Below are 16,352 nucleotides of genomic sequence, written 5' to 3'. Positions count from 1 at the left end.
GAGAGCGGCCAGCGGTGCCACATCCCTGGGCACAGACACTCCTGGGCAGCACCACGCCCAGGGCTGAGCAGGCACCTCGCCTCCACCCCAGCACTCCAATCCCGGCCTGCTGCTGCCAGGAGAGCTCCCTGCTATGCCCTGGCTCTCCAGCCTGAGAAGCATCACGGCTGGCATGTGCTTCCAGCAGGATTTTCCAACTTCACATCCACTAATCCCACAAATTGGGACCCAGCTCTGCCACACCAGGCTTTGCCAGAGCCAGCACTCGGTGATCCAGCGAAAACAGGAGTGCCCAGGCCATGCAGGAACACCGGCAGAGATGGGGCCTGGCTGGCTCCTGGCGTGTGTGCCTCACATTCCTTTGCTTCCCTGGGCTGGGGGTCTGGAATCTCCACGGAGGGCAGGCTCCAAACCCATTTCTGACCAGCCTAAAATCAAACGTGTGGGATCAGCCCCTTCTGCTCCAGCTGCAACCATTCTGCTGAGAGCAGCCTCATGTCCTACAGAACCCCCAGCAGAGCATCCAGCCATTCTCCCCTGCAAAGAGCAAGGAATTGTCCCAAATTGAGTTGTTCTTACTCTTTCAGTAACAACAACAGAGAAGCAGAAAGGGAAAAAAACCAAACTGTGAAAGCTGGATTAAAAAGAACAAGCAAATAATTTAACTGTTTTCCAGTAAACAAGGGTTCCTTCTAAAATCCCTGGAGAACAGGGTTTGTGGGGGTGGGAAGAAAAACCTGTGTCTTGTGCTAAGTGGGCAGGAGGGCTGAGCCCCCCAAAAAGGACACTGTGCTCATGTGCTGCTGTCTCATGACCAAGAGCCCTGCCCAGGCTCCAGAGCCCCCCTGGATTGTGGCACAAAGCCAGTAAATTGCCAGCCACGGTGGAAAACGCCTGGAAAGGCCATGGAAAAGCAGGCTGCCATTTCAGAGGATGCAGAGGAGCCAGCTCAAAGCCTCCCCCCATGCCAAAGGGGAACATTCAGAGCCACTGAGGTACCTGCTCACACAAAATGCCATGCACAGCACTCAGGGAACGCTTGTTGTGGCTCTGCACAGTCTGGAGCCAGGCATTGTCACCCCAGGACAGGCAGTGTCCCCTGCCAGGCTTGCAGAATTTAACCAAGACCCTCACTCCCAAGCACTTTGGAGCCCAGAGGTCACTTTGCTGCTCATGAAACAACTTTTCTGGGAGTGCAACACGGTTGAAAGAAGCGCCACCAGCTCTGGCCATGCCACCCTGCACCGTGCAGCCAGACAGTGCCTGATGGCACAACACAACCCGAGACCTTTGTCAACAGAGCTGGATCCAAAATCCCAGTGTCTGGAAAAATGTGGGGTCCAAGCCTGAGACCCTCAGAAGGAGGAGACAGACCATCCTTTCCTCTCCTGCAGTGCTGGAAGGACTGCTCCAGGCACAGTGTGGGATTTGGAAACACAGCCCTGATCCTGCCACTCCTCAGAGCTGCAGGTCACAACCTGCTGTCCCTGCCTGGACACCACCAGGGGATGTCACTCCCCTGGCAGCCGCTCCATGAGACCCACACCACAAGCTCTCCATGGGACAGCTGAGCTGCACTAAGCCAGGCAAGGCACTCCCGGCCAAGCATCCAACCCAAAGCCTTTCCAATACACCAGAGTCGGGCTGGAGCCCTGCCCATGGCCGGGCTGCTGCTGCTCCAGGGAGGTTTTCCCATCCCGGATGGAGCACCCAGCACCCACTGTCCCCACAGACAGGCCCCTGGGAAGCAGAGTCCGTGTTTACCTTGCCACCTCCAGGCTGGTGCTTGAGGTTATCGGTGGAGCCAATTTTGGACTTGACGTTTTTCAGGTCGGGCATGGGCGCGGCCGACGGCTGGACGCGGGTCTTGGCAGAGGCGGGAGATTTCGGTGGGGTGCGAACCACTGCCACCTTCTTGGGCTCCCTGGCTGGTGGGGTGGGCAGAGAGGGGGTGCGGGAACGGCTGCCTGGAGTCCCGGGGGAGCCGGGACTGGTGTAACCGCTTCTGTCTCCAGACTTTGGCTGCTCACCTGGGGTTTGCAGACAGGACAGCACGGGTCAGAACCCTTCCCTGCTCCCTGCTGCCCGTGGGGGCTGCTCTGCCTCGTCCCAGAGCCCACCCACTACTCCCAGTGCAGGGGGAGGGTGGTGGCTGCACTTTCTTCTACTCCATTTTGAAGGGAAAACTGTAATTTAAAGGCAATTTCCTAATATCCCAGAAGGAAGATGGTCTCCATTGCCTGGATCATCAGTAAGACTCCCCACCCAAGCATGGCATGATGAATTACAGACAAAAGACACTCAGAACCACTTTTCTATTAGAAATTTGGAAGCACTTCCACAAAATTATTTTCTGTAATTAACTAAAGCTGATCGCTGAGCAGCTTAGCACTGTCCCCAGTTTGAAAAGGAAATGAAAGAAGAAAAGAAGACCCTTAAACATCACCTTTCTCAGTCTTTGCTGCTGCAGGAGGTGTTTTTTTCTGCTCCTTTCTGCCTGTTTAGTGAATGAGAAAGATACTTAAACATGATAAAGCTGGAAAATTAATTGATTTAAGGTTTTATGCAGTGCTGGTTAAGTATGAAATATATGTATATATCCAGTGAAATGCACCACTTTAATGGAAATTCACAATGCCTGATGCTTTCTGGGGTTTTCTTCTCTGAGCATAATGGGCTAATCTCCATTCCTGTAATCGAAGAATTGATCCTCTTGCCCCTGCTCTTTGTGAAATATTGTCAGAGAGAAAACGAGTAGATGGATTAAAAAAACGGAGCTGCCTAAATCGTCCAAATTTGAGGAAATCCCACAGGATAAAGCAACTGTCGTCTCCTACACACTGGTGACTGTATGAACAGAGGGGATTGAGCAGCACCTGGGAAGGCTCGATTCAGAGGGGTCACCCCTGGCTCTGCACCCCAGCCCCAGGAGAGGGCTGAGTTTGGTCATCAACCCCCTGGAACTGCCCAGCAGCACCACCCAGACACCAGCACGCAGCTCCCACCGTCACCTACCGGAGCTGGGAGGGGTCTTGGGGGCCGTGGGGGTCTTGGCCGGGATGCGGGTGGCGTTGGTGGAGTTCCTCTGCGCCTGCCCCGTGCGTGCCGTGCCCGTCTTCGCCTGGGGACACAGCATACCAGCGCGTGAGACCCTCCCACCTCCTCCCCTGGGATTCCCCACACCTGGAATGTGCCCGTTCACACCTCCTGTCCCATCCCCCAGGCCTGGGCTGCTGGAGCAGCTGTGACCTTTCCCAGGTGAGCCCCTGGCTTCAGCTGCACCATTCACTGCACACTCACACCTGCTTCAGCCACACCTCTGTTCTTTAAATTTCAGCCTTTGGTTTCCCCTGTTCTGCTAAAATTTTGTACAGAAGATAAATTAATCCCAGCATCTGTGACTGGCACAGGGTGCCCAGAGCAGCTGTGGCTGCCCCATCCCTGGAAGTGTCCAAGGCCAGGCTGGACACGGCTTGGAGCAGCCTGGGACAGTGGGAGGTGTCCCTGCCCAAGGCAGGGGAGGGACTGGATGAGATTTAAGGTCGTTTCTGACCCAAACCATTCCAGGATTCCATGGTTCTGTGAGCTGCACTCCCTGTGCTTTCCCTCGCCACGGGTGTATTTATGTGACTGAATGCCACAAAGGGAAAAAGCTCCGAGGTTCTGTCCCCCCGCAGGATTAGCCATGGGCGCGCTGCATTCTCTGCCCTGTGCAGCACCTGCAGCTCTGGCACAGCTCAAACTCATCTGCTGTCTGCAGAAACACAGACAGAGCTGCAAACAAGGAAGGGCATGAGGGGACCTGGGAACACCTTGGGGAGAGCAGGTCACACCCTGCAGCAAGTGCTCTCTGTGCTGGTTCCTCCCAACACCAACATCGCAGCCAAGCCTGGCCTCACCACGGGAAGGAGAGGGGGAAGCACATCCCACCCTCTCCATGGGACAGGGAAGGACTCAGCCGAGCTCCATCGACCAGGAACACCTCCAGGTAGTGCCCTTGGCCTCTCTCCCACCCCGCTCCCTTACCTTGGCTCTTGTCTCCTGCGTCCCTGTACCGGCAGGCCGGGCTGCAGCAGGAGAGGCTCGCTTGGAGGCAGAGGCAGGGCTGGAGGGTGGTTTCGGAGGGGCTGTGTGTCGGAGGGGGGGGATGGAGCCGGGGGGTTTGGCAGGGCAGGGTGAGGATTTCTTGGACATGGAAACGAAATAAAATGGGAACAAAAACAAAAAAAATCAGCATGGGAAGGAAAGAAAATGGGATCAGCAACATCAAATAGGATTAGAAGGTGCAATACAGAGCTGGGTGTGGCGTAGGTGATGGCTGGGACTGCCGGGGCAATGCATAGAGAAATAACCAATTTCACTGTTTGAAAATAATTCTATCCCTCATCTTTAAATCTTCACCCACTGAATTTCCCCTCAGCTTGTCCATTATCCCACTCAGGCACTAACCAGGATAACGGCCAGCTGAGCTAAACCTCCTCCAAACTACCAGTGTGACAGATATTGTTAAACTTCTGGAATTTACCCACTATTAAACTCTGTTCCTCACCCAGAATACAACACAGCATCTTTTTGGGGAGTTGTCCTGTGCAAGTCAGGAGCTGGATTTAATGATTCCTGTGGATCCCTTCCAACCCAGGATATTCTATGATCTGCAAGGTCTAGATTATTTAATTTAATGTTTTAATGGCATGTTTTGCTCTTTTCACAGTTACGCTTGTCCTCAGTGCAGTTTTGAGCCTGCCCCAAGGTCAGCTGCTGCTTTCCAGTCCTGGGCTGAGAAAATGATTTCTCCAACCACCCACCCAACCCCATGAGCCATGAGTTTGATTTAGATTTGGACCATTTCCTCACCCTCAAAGAACCCATGGATTGCACCATCCAAACCCAAGGGAGGGAAGAAAAAATAAAAACACTCTTGAAAACAAATGGAAAAATGGAACATAATGGGAAGGTTTCCTAAGAGGCACAAGAGCAGGCCAGGAGGGCAGGAGAGGGGCCAGGAATGTGGACAGGTGTCACCCCTGGTTTTGTTTTTTAGCTTACCTTGGGTTTCTTTTCATCAGCTTCGGTCCCTTCCTTGTCAACACGACCTGACAGATGGAAACACACAGTTACACCTCTTGGGACTGGTCATAAACTCCAGAGAGGACACCACACTGCTGGGGGTGTTCCCTGTCCCTGCTCTCTCTTAAACTCAATACTGTTCTTAGAAATACGACAAAGTCACCGTTTCTTGCAGAAATCCTTCCCCCACTCCACAAACACATTCCTTCTGTGTTAGCAGATGATCCTGTGTTAGTCAGCACTGGAGACCAGACACACCAACGAGGTTTGTGTGAGAGCATTTCGCCCAGATTTCCACCCAGTTCCCGCAGGATCCATCCAGCTTAGGACAGAAAGCTCCCTTTAACCCTAAACACGAGTCTCTGGAACACCCACTTGTTCTAACAATCATATAAATAGGGACTCAAGCTGAAGGAAGCCCCAGTCCAGCAGCACTGTGATCTCATTTAAGGGGGGTGTTCAGCTGGCATTGCAGAGCACTTTTATCCTGGCTGTTGTTAATTCCCATCTCTCCTGACAGGCTGCTCCCTGCCTCCCAGCACAGTGCCCCTTCCACCTGGGTCAGTCTAATTAGGAGATTAGAAATGGGGAGAAGATAAAGTTGGAACTACAAGGCACTCATAACAAAGCCCTTTTCCCCCCAGCTTCAGCTAATTGGGAGGAGAAGCTGCTGATATTGTCCCCAGTGTTTGGAAACTTGTCCTGGGGGATCAGCCCTTTCCCAAAGGCACAGACAATGCTGTTAATCCAGCACTGACCCATCCCAGAGCTGCCGGAGGCACCACCCCTCCCAAATTCAGTTAAACTGCACACTGGAGCAAGGCTGGAGCCAAACAGCCACCAAGTATCTCTGTCTTTGAAGGGAAAGACCATTCAATAATTAAACTTCTCCTACTGAATCAGAAGCTGGCTGGCTCTGGGCAGTGCATCCCCACCCCGCCGTGGCTCCAGGCTCCAGTGCAAGCCATGCCAGTGCCCCACAGCAGACGTGCAAAGCCTCCCGCTGCTGATCCCGGAGGGAACAACGAGAAATATGTTATGAGCTTTAGCTCCAGTGGAAAAAGCTCCATGAACAATTTCTTCATGAGCCCCACGCAGCAAAGAGCCGCAAACCAGAGCAGCATTCCCGGGCTAACGGGAGCAGCCAAGCCAGCCTTTGGAACGTGGATCCTGGGGAAAAGGCAGAGCTTCCCCCAGGACAGACCCTGGAGAGCTGAGCTGAGGTACAACACGGTGAGACACCAACGTGTGTCCTGCTGCCCTGGCTTGTTAACAGCTCACAGCACCACCTGCCTTCGGCCACTGAGCTGGGCCCTTGGGACATTCCTGAACCCAGGAGAGGTGGAAAACAGAAAGGAAAGGTGTAAGGGATGCTCGTGTATTCAGTGAACTCAAACCTTGACCCAAGCCTGCCCTCCCAGCCCAGCCCAGCCCCACACACTGTTTAGATGCCTCCAGACAGACAGGCAGCTCCTGCTGAACCTCCAAACCCAGCACTGTGCTGGCACACCCAGGGACACCCCATCCAGAGCTGGGATGGCAGCAGGATGCTTTGGAAGAGCAATGGACATGCCTGGCAGTGGGAAAAGGTCCTGCTGGCTGCAGGCCGTACCTCCAGCAGCAGTGGGTAGCGGATATTTAAGGGGGAAGTACAAGAAACAGGATCAATGTGGGGGCTTTTCCATGGTTAGACCTGCCATCCTTGCCTTTTTCCTCCTCCCTCCTCTTTAGGAAAGCCAATTCCAAGAGTTATTGGATCAGACATGCAAACCAGATGGCACGTGTCCTGCCGGAACAAGCTGCACACGCCAGGTTAGCCCCACTCCAGCATGCCAGAGCCACGTCCATCCGGTCCTCGTCTTCTCTGGGAAGGTGCCAGGTGGGAGTTAAGGCACCCACCCAACAGATCCAAGGAAATCAAAACAAAAACAGGTGAAAAAAAGCATGATTAGGGACACGCCAGCACCATGCAAGGGACGCGGAACCGCAGCGCAAGGGTCTGGCAATCCAATCCAGGATTAAATAAAGAGGGAGGGGCAGGGAGGGAGCAGCAGCATTGTAGATCAGTCACAGCACAGGTCCAGGCCATTTCCAAGCAGCAGGAGTTGAGGTGGCAGCAAGCTGCAGTGCTGGATCAGGCAGCCTTGTCGGGAGCCAGGCGAGCCCAGGGCAGCAGCTGGAGCACACACCTTTGAGGAGAGGGACACGAGTGGCCTTGTCTGCAGCCAGGCCACTGGGCTTCCTCCTGGGCGTCCGGCGGCCCCCTGCATCTGGCACAACCTCTTCCGAAGGAGCATCTTTGTCCTTCATATCATCTTCTACCTCAGCAGGGAGTTTGGCTGCTTCTAGCACGGGCCCGGAATCTTCTCCCTCCTTGGGCTCAGCCTCTTTTTGGGAGACACTTTCAGAAGGCTCTGATGGGGTCACATCCAGACCTCCTTCTCCCCCCAGTGGCTGTTGCTTCTCCTCTTGGTCCTCTCCTGCTTTATGTGACTCAGCTTCAGTCAGAAGTGCCTCTCCTGGGGTGTCTCTGAGGACATCTTTGGACTTGTTTTCTCCATCATGTTCTTCACGAGTCTCCTTGGCTGCTGCTGGACACAAGCCCTTTTCAGGTCCCAGTGAAACACGATGATCCACAAGGGAAGGCAAACCTTGCTCAGAAGTTTCATCAATATCCCGGTCCTGATCTCTCTCCCGTCCGCTGGAATCTTCTTTTAACGGGGCTCTGGCACACAAAGGAGATGGTCCATCTTTATGGTCACCTGTGCCACCTGCTCCTGCCAGACCCTCCGTGCGCACGCCACGGCCCAGCTCTGGCTCCACACCGACGCCTTCTCTGCCTCCCTGATCCCACAACTCACTGCTGCCTTCGGATGCTCCAGAGCCTTGGTACATATCCAGGGGTATTGGGATGGTGACCTCGATTCTGGTGGGAGCTGCTGCCGGGGCCTTTGTTTCACGCGACAGAGGCGGCTGCTGAAGCCCCGCTCCCTGCTCTGGGGGCTGGCTGGCACCTTTTACTGCCTCTCCCACACACTCCTGAGGGCCAGGCTGGAGCTTTGGAGAGCTCGGCTCGCCTGGAGTTGAAGACGTGGGGTATGAAGCATGGGCAAGAGATTAGCACAGGCATGTCAAACATCACGTAACATGAGAGATTCAGGATTTCTACCGGCAGTCGAGAGAGAAAAGCAAGTCCCACCCCGCCCCACTGAACAGACAACTCACTCCCACGGTGGCTTTTGCCCTCAAAGAAACTCTGATCCCCACAGGAATCAGGAACAGCGACAGCCACAGCACATGGGAGACCAGATTCCTGCCTGGACCCGGCTCGGAGGAGGCCAGGTTCACCCTGCACTCCATGAGCTGGTTTAGCTGTAGAGGTTTCCAAAAGCCAAGAACATTCCCATTTTCCCTAACACCACTGGACCATCAGTTTGCTGCTCAGTGCCCACCTCTTCTTGCCTCAAGGGCCTGGGCAAGGGCCAGAGCCCTGTCCTCCTTCCTGACTTTTTGAGCACTGATCAGGTAAAGAGCCTAAACCAGAGCCCTGAGATCACGACTGTGGCTTTGGTAGAATAACAAACAAGACTAAAACGAGAATAGATGAAGTCTAGACCAACTTGGTCTTTCATCAGTGTCCTCCCCATTTTAAGAGAATATCACAATTAAGTGAAACAACCAAACAAAGACCTCATACGTGACAGCTGAAAGATCCCAGGACAGGACAGAAAGGGCTTAGCAAAAATCTGGTGAGAAACAGCACTAAAGCCAGGGCAGAGAGAAGAGAGAACTTCAACCCCCAGCACTAACAACCCTGATTTCTTTTTTATAGTGGTGCCACTATTTCATATCTAGAAGAGCTGACAGTGCAAAAACCACTGGCCAGGCAAGTAAAGGTTTTATTCTAACTGCAGGGAGCAGAGTGCACAGAACTGTGCTCATCTGTGTGTGGAAAGCAACAACAACCTGAATTCCACCCTGAGCTGAGAAGGCAAAGATCTATTTACTTCTGTAAAAGACATGGATGTCTAAATGCACTAATGGAGCCACAAGGAGGAAAGACACTGCCCAACTGGAGGGATTTGTTGTGTTTACTGCACAGGAAACTACTTCACAACATGGCTTTTCACTAAGATTTTAAACAGTGCACTAAATTAGGGCTGTGGTGTACAGTGCAGGCAGGACAGAAACATCACGGCGAGTCTCAACCCCTCAGTCTGCTCTATGGAATTAAGCCAGCACTGGGGGCTTTGGGAAAACCAATTTTCCATCAAGTCTGAACTGAGCAGAGTCAAGAGAAGCTTTCCAGGTCCAAATGGTCCCTGGATAATTTTCAGCTCACCTAAGCAGGCATGTAATTAATGCTGTGAGAACACTCACTGCCCACTGTACCTGGCTTTGTCACTCACATTCCCCAAGACTGGGATGAGGAGAAAAATCCCATAATGTTAAAGTCAGGGTATCAGTGACTAGGTTTGAGTCATGTTTTACATTAGAAAGACACAGTAATTAAACAGTGCACTAGTTTCACGTGTGACACGCAGGGCCCACACTGCCTCTGCTCAATCTGAGCAGTTCCTCAGGTCATGGCACATCCCAGCTCTGTCCATCAGCTCTTCCAGCCTGGAGAATGCCCTGGTTTTGCAACTGGACAAACAAGCACCATGACTTTGGCCATCTGAGATGGAAATCTGGTGCATGAGAAGCTGCAACTCCCTGAAATGATTGTGTTGGAACATTCCAAGCGTGTACGACCCTCCTCTGTCAGGAACAGGGAGAACTGCACAGCTGCTGTGCAGGGCAGAGCATTTCCTCACAGAACAAAATTCCCAAGCCACCACCAACCAGTTGCACACGTGGGCAGCAACAACTGGTCCCAGCAACAGACGATTCACCCACCTTGAGTGGCGTCTCCTGCAGCATGATCCTCCAGGTTGGGAGTGGCTCCTACCCCCGCCTCTTCAGCTGCTCCCAGGTCAGAAAAAGAAGGGGAAAAACATGATCAAAACAAGTTTAAGCATGTGCCTGGAGAATGAATTCACCTCTCTGCCGAGGCTGCCCATCAGAATGGGCAGGATCTCTGCTGTACCACGAGCAGGGCAGTATCAGAAAGCAAATCTCCCCACACCGATGATGGATCTGTGTACAGCCTGTGCTGTACAGACCAGAGAAGTGTTTCACCAACTTCCATATCCTAAATGGCAGGTTAGTACAAGCTCTTCCAGGCAGAAAACAGGCTGTTAAGGAACAAGGAAACTTGTGGATTTAAATCCCTCTTCTACCCCACCTGGCCTTCATGTGGCCAGCAGCACTCCCATGAATGTCTCTTACCTGAGCTCACCTTCTTGGTGTCTGTGACCAACCTGTGAACCCTGCCAAGGCTGTGTGAGACCAGTAATTCCAAGCCTGATACAAATCTAGAGAAATCCTGAACTTCAGGACTACTGGTACATCAGAGAAGCACGGTTTTCTTCACAGTGATGATGGTTTGTCTCCATCAGCATTTTTTCAATTTATTCTATGACTACTTTCAAACCAGCTTAAACAATTACATTTGTATGTCACAGTTCTCCAGTCAAACCAGGACTTTCTCTGTTTTCCCCATTTTTTTTCCAAGCAGTTCAGGACACACACACTGGCTCCCTGGGACAGTCAGATCTTGCACCAGAGCCTCCATGTTTCAGCCCAGGGCTCCACCAGCAGCTCGGGGACTGGATGCAGGACAGAAATTTCACTGCTGTGAGCTTGTTTCAGTGTCTGGAAGTGGCAGAAGCCCTTTTCCACCCACTATCTTTCTCAGGTCCTGCCTGATGCTTCCAGGGAAAGCCACTGGCTATGGCACAGGGGACACGTCCTCATTTTTCGCACACAGATCTGCCCTCCCAGATCCTGCTCTCTCTCACACACAGCACTGCCACAGTCACTCCCTGCTCTGCCTCTGAAAGGCCCCATCCTTCCATGGAAAACCAGGCCCAGGTGCAGTGATTCCCCACAGGGCATTCAGGCTGAATTAGTCACTTCACTTCCTCTGCATTATCCTTAAAAGCACTGCTGCAGTGGCCTGGTTTTCACCTGCCACTGCAAAGACACCTGCGAGGGCTGGGCAGAGCCCAAGGGCCTGTGGAGACCAGCGGCGAGGGGCTGCTGGCACAGGGGCAGGAATGACCCGGATCTGCAGGTAGAGCCTGGGGGTGGGAGCCAAAGCCACCGCAGAGACACCAGACAGAAGGATTGTCAGATGTGGAGCAGAGAAAGAGAGAAGAAAAGGCTGCGAGTTTCCCCCAGGATGGGGAAGGCAAGAGGACAATTTAAGTGAGGAATTATTTGGAGAAGAAGGAAGCAGCATCGGAAGCAGCGTCCCTGTGAGAGGTTTTGTGGTGTTGTCTCACAGCACCGACCAGTCCAGCTCTCTGCTCTGTCTGCATCAAGAGATGAAGCTGCACCTTGGTCTCCCTCACCTGTGGTTCCTTCTGGGATCTCCCCGTGCTGTTCCGCACCACCCTGATCCTCGTGGTCTCCTTCCTCCACTAAAGGTGCTGTGGCATCTGAAAAACAACACAGCTTTCACACAGCTGTTGAGAGGCAAAGCCTTCTGGAGGCCACGATGTGCCTGAAGAACTTTCTGTTCAGAGAAGCACTCGGCTCCCTCCCTTGAGCCAATGGAGCTTGTGGAGGGAACAACCGAGCACGACACAGCAAAGCCAGAACCACAGAGACACCATGAGCTGCCCCCTGCCACACAATGCACCACAATGGGCTCCCTATGCTTCTGAGGGCTTTGCCTTTTTGTCCAAAAATCCACAGCTAAAAGCAGCCACTGGTGCCTGATGCACAGGCACAGCAACCCTGCATGGGGACTAGGCTGCTCTGGAGCAGGACAGAGCAACTCCCACAGGACACCTTCATAAAACACCCCACTGTGGCTGCATCATGTTCTGGGACAGACAGACACCTGGCTCCACCTACCAGAGGGGTGTCTGCTCATCCTGACAGTCCCAATCCAACTGGAAAGCAGGATACCATCCCCTCCTGCACCAACCAGGTTTTATGTCCCGATTTCTTGAGGCACCTTCCAGACAATCAGTCAGCCCACGCCTCTAGCAGGACAGGGCTGGACTGCTTGGCATCTCTGCCCACCATTCCTTCCTTTCAGAACAATTTTGCAAGCTAAAGCCTCTACCTCAAGTCTCCAAAGGCAGATACTCGGGATTAAAGCAGCCAGAGGAACGCAAAAAGTGAAGGTAATTACAACAGTGAACAAGTCTCTGGACCATTCTGGAATTAGTGTCTTTCTACCCACAAGGCATTCAGGGCTCGGGGAGCACAGTGACACAGACCTGTGTCACACAACACAGGACTGCTCCTGGCTGCACTGCCGGGACCTTGCAGTGCCCGTGTAAGAAGTCTGCAGGAAACAAACCACAAGCAACTTCCTGAGGTGTAATGAACACTTCACCTTTCTTGCTTTCCAGCCCACTCTCCACCTTTAAAGCTCATTATCTCATTCTGCAGCATGGCAAACACCACCAGTGACAAGACTAATGAAGAGCATTTTCTCCTCCTGAGAAACCCCACCAGGACACAGCACAGGGAGTCTGTGGCAAGGTTTACCACGACCCCATCCATCATGGTTTCAAAGCAGAAAGTCAAAGAGCTCCCACCTTCTGTAGTTGGGGTGCTCTTAGCATCAGATGTTTCAGAAACAGGCTCATCCGATCCGTCATCGACTGGTATCTGAAGGGGATAGCCTGGAAAACATTCAAATACTTACAACAAGTCCTTGGCTATGAACTGGGGCCTGGGGGTTACCGACTCTGATTGCCCAGATCCACAGCAGCAAAAAGCTGCAGCTGGAGAGTAAAAACCACCTGAACTAAAAGCAAGCAAAGCGTGAAAATGCCAACCAAAAGCACCAGTGTCACCACCAAAAGGAACAAGCGGAAACCCATCAGCAAAAGAAAAGCCCAGTGAACTGGACAGGCAGAAACAGCAAAGCATGGCACAAGCAGGCAAGGAGATCTCAGCAACGTAAGGAGGAAAGATGTGCAGCTTCCGAGTCACTGTTGTCCTCTCCCTCCCAGAGCAGGCTGAGCACTCCCAGGACTGCAAACCAGCCCGTGTTTGTAACGGGCTCAGTGCAGGACAACATTCTGTGCCAAGAAGCGGTGGCAAAAGTCTTCTGGAAGAGCAGGGCAAGAGGCACAAGTCTCCTCTCAGCAAGGCTGCAGGCAAATCAAATGAGAGCTGGGAAAACGGGTTTGGAAAAGAAGAAGCGAAATCCCCAGGAACCTGTGATGTGTGAAACAAGCTGAGAGGAGCTATCGGACCGCAATGCGCTACAGGGCCCGGGATGAATGGATGCTGTGGACGCTCTCCAGGATGGAGGCCATCCATTTATCTGGTGTAAGAGGTGTCCAAAGCACCTCAAGAAAAGGAAATTAAGATGATGTTTATATGGAGCATAGCCAGGAGTGAGTCCCACCAGGTTTGCTGGCGCTGTGCGGGTTTCCAAGCTCAATTGCGGAGCATGGCGGAATGAGAAAGGAAAAGCTTCTGGAGAAATGCAGGTCTGAAATATGGTGAGGAAGACTCTGGCATGGCCCCCACTCCCAGAGCTCTCTGTTCAGCTGTCCCCGTGTCCCTGTGCAGGTGAGGAAAGCAGGCAGCAAGCAGCATCCTTGAGCTGTGACCCCAAATAAAAACAGTGCTGTGTTTTCATAGCAAACTGAGGAGTGAACACAAACAGACACTTGCAAAGCTGCAGCAGCGGGATCACCCCCAGTCTGGATACCAGGGGTTGTTCTGCTCGTGCTGGACAATGATGTCCACAAGCAGCATTCTCCTACGACTGTGAATGCTGGAGCATCTGCTGGGCTCCCCACGGCGCACTGGCTGCAGCCAGCTGACCCACAGTGTCCTTCCACACACACACAGAAGGCTGTCCCCAAGGACCCCTCGTACCACCACGCTGCTCTCCCTCTCCCCACTGAGCTCAGCAGTGGGCCAGGCAGGTCCTTCCACCACCTCCTGGACGTGCTCACCTGATGAGAAGTGTTTTTCCTGGCCAGGTGCGTGATCCTCCATCGTGGTGATGTCCTGAGGCTGCTCTGCCACCTCTCAGCAAAGGTACCTGAAAAGAAGAGTAAAAACTAAGACCTATTAGGCAAAACCTGACACAACAGGAGCAAAGGGAAGGTCTGGTCATTCATTCCTGCACAAGCAAAAGCATGTGCCAGTCACTGCATCCCTCACAACAAACATACAGGCAACTCCTGCCAGCTGCATTCAAATTCCACCGGTATTTAAGATGCCCCAAGCAAAATAACCATCCTAATGCACTCAGGACACTGCTCTGACACAGTTTTGCCCCAGGAGATCTTTGGGAGCAGCAGGCCAAGTGCTGACAGCCTCCTGGTGCATGCTCCAAACTCTGCGTTTCCCACTTTATTCAGCGTCCCTGCTGGTGAGGTGTGATGCTGCCGTGGGAAGGGATTCCTTCCATCCCTATGGATACACCCAGCAGGGATACACAGCTACAACAATACACTCATCATCTTAAAAGCCATTCAAAAGTGACATATGGGGGGAAACCAGGACTCTCCAGAGATGGACTCAGGACTCTTGGAGGAGAAGGTCTCACTTGGTTGTGGCAGTGAGAGGACAGCACAACCCCTGCTTTAACCCCAAACCCTTCCTGCAGGGCTCAGAAAGCCCCACCACGGTGCAGAGCAAAGCAAACAGGTCTGGACAGCAGGGTGGAAGCAGAAAGGTACCAAATCTGAATCATTTTCCTAAACTGCATCGATCTGCAAAAGGAAATGAAGTCTCCAACAACCATTATCTGCCCCACAACACAGGGCCCTGCTCTCCATGCTGGATGGACAGACAGTGCTTTTAGCTGGCTTCCTAAGAGCTGATATAATTACAGCCACTGGCAGTGATTAATAATCAGCTATTAGTGTGATCACATGTTTGCCATGACCGTCAGGGACGAATGAATCCAGAAATGGAGCTCAGGTTACCAGCAGCAAGGAGGAAACTTGTGGGTTTGTCTGCTGGCAATAAATTAACTGGATGTATGGAACCACACAAGAGAAACTCCAGGGCCAGCAACCAGATCTCTCACCCAGCTTTTTTTAAGCCTTAGCAAGATGACTCTGCAATTTAATTACCGCCTTAGACAGCTACAAAGCCATTTGACAGGACTGGAGAACTCGCCCTGGAACGAAATCACCCATTAAAATGGAGGTATAAAATAGGAAAAAATTAAGTATCTAATTTTTGCTCTAATTGGTGGGCTGTAATTATTTGGACATATGGCTGCCCTCCTCCCAGTGCTCAAAGGATCATATTGATTATATCCAGACCTCATCTGGCTGGTGCTTGATATTATTTACAGCACTGAAATACTAAAATAAAGTGTTAGCCTAGTGCAGGGGCCACAAAAGCAGCCTAGGCACAAACATGAGTGTAAAATGAGACAGAAATGGGCTGCTTTGGTGTGTTTGTGCACGCACACAAGAGTGACCTCTCTGCCCCAAACACACACATGGGACTGGGTACAGCAGTTTTCCCAACGCACTGCCCTGTCTTTGGCAGGAAAACGTGGATGGCAGGAGCAGTCCCTGCCCCCTCACCAGTGGTGATCCCCTCCCAGCCACACTCTGTTCACTACACACCTCCCCACAGTAACACCTTTGCTTCCCAGCTGCACATTCAGAGCAAAACACTCACAGATCTGCCGTGCTGCGTTTACGTGAGGCTGTTTCCTTACTCTGCCTCCTTTCCTCTCTTTCTCCGACATGTTTTTTGGAGAAGGGCAGTTAAGTGTCTCCCCACTTGCCTCTGGACAACGATTTCCCAGGGCACCATCCAGAGGGGACTCCGTGTGGAAGGTTTGCCCGCTGGCTCCATGGACAGCATCCGACACGGGGAGGACCTTCCCCTTCTCCTGGGCACGCAGGGGTGCAGCCCTGGCGCTGCAGCAGCGGCCGTGATTCAGCACAGGCTGGCGGAGCTGCTGCAGGGCAGGGCTGGCTGTCACCTGCTTCCACTGACCAGCCAGTGCCAGGCCTTTCCAGCACAAAGGAGCGGCCGGGGCTGTGCAGGGGAGCTGGGGATGCTGTTCTCTGCCTGCGCTGCTCAGGGACAGGCAGGGCCAGCCCCCACTCCCACCATGGCACGGCAGGATGCAGCTAAGGGGCCCAGGAGGATGCAGCCGTTAATTTTTCAGATACAAGAGAGAAAGAGCTGCCTTTCTGTTAGAGGGAAAAAAGCACGAGCAA

The 16,352-nt window shown here is 52.7% G+C and overlaps 1 protein-coding gene across 24 annotated transcripts in view; it reads right to left on the bottom strand.

Annotated features, from left to right (window-relative positions):
* The window catches only part of LOC104698638 (microtubule-associated protein tau), a 43,119-nt gene that overhangs the window by 9,904 nt on the left and 16,863 nt on the right, over positions 1-16,352 (bottom strand). For 4 of the 24 annotated variants that reach the window (XM_039564607.1, XM_039564605.1, XM_039564609.1 and 1 more), the window contains exons 2-11: positions 14,109-14,197; positions 12,729-12,815; positions 11,526-11,612; positions 9,967-10,032; positions 7,257-8,144; positions 5,047-5,093; positions 4,027-4,185; positions 3,016-3,121; positions 2,447-2,497; positions 1,765-2,030 (exon numbers count right to left, since the gene is read on the bottom strand). In XM_039564607.1, the coding sequence (XP_039420541.1) occupies positions 1,765-2,030; positions 2,447-2,497; positions 3,016-3,121; positions 4,027-4,185; positions 5,047-5,093; positions 7,257-8,144; positions 9,967-10,032; positions 11,526-11,612; positions 12,729-12,815; positions 14,109-14,151 (1,800 nt within the window). In that variant the 5' untranslated portion in view covers positions 14,152-14,197. The remainder of the gene's footprint in view (positions 1-1,764; positions 2,031-2,446; positions 2,498-3,015; positions 3,122-4,026; positions 4,186-5,046; positions 5,094-7,256; positions 8,145-9,966; positions 10,033-11,525; positions 11,613-12,728; positions 12,816-14,108; positions 14,198-16,352) is intronic. The other 20 variants (XM_039564617.1, XM_039564610.1, XM_039564615.1 and 17 more) reach the window with 12 other exon arrangements.

This window comes from Corvus cornix, chromosome 23, assembly GCF_000738735.6.
Source record: "Corvus cornix cornix isolate S_Up_H32 chromosome 23, ASM73873v5, whole genome shotgun sequence".
Taxonomy (NCBI): Eukaryota; Metazoa; Chordata; class Aves; order Passeriformes; family Corvidae; genus Corvus; species Corvus cornix.
The sequence above is the reverse complement of the archived record's forward strand: the minus strand, read 5'-3'. Positions and strand labels throughout refer to the sequence as shown.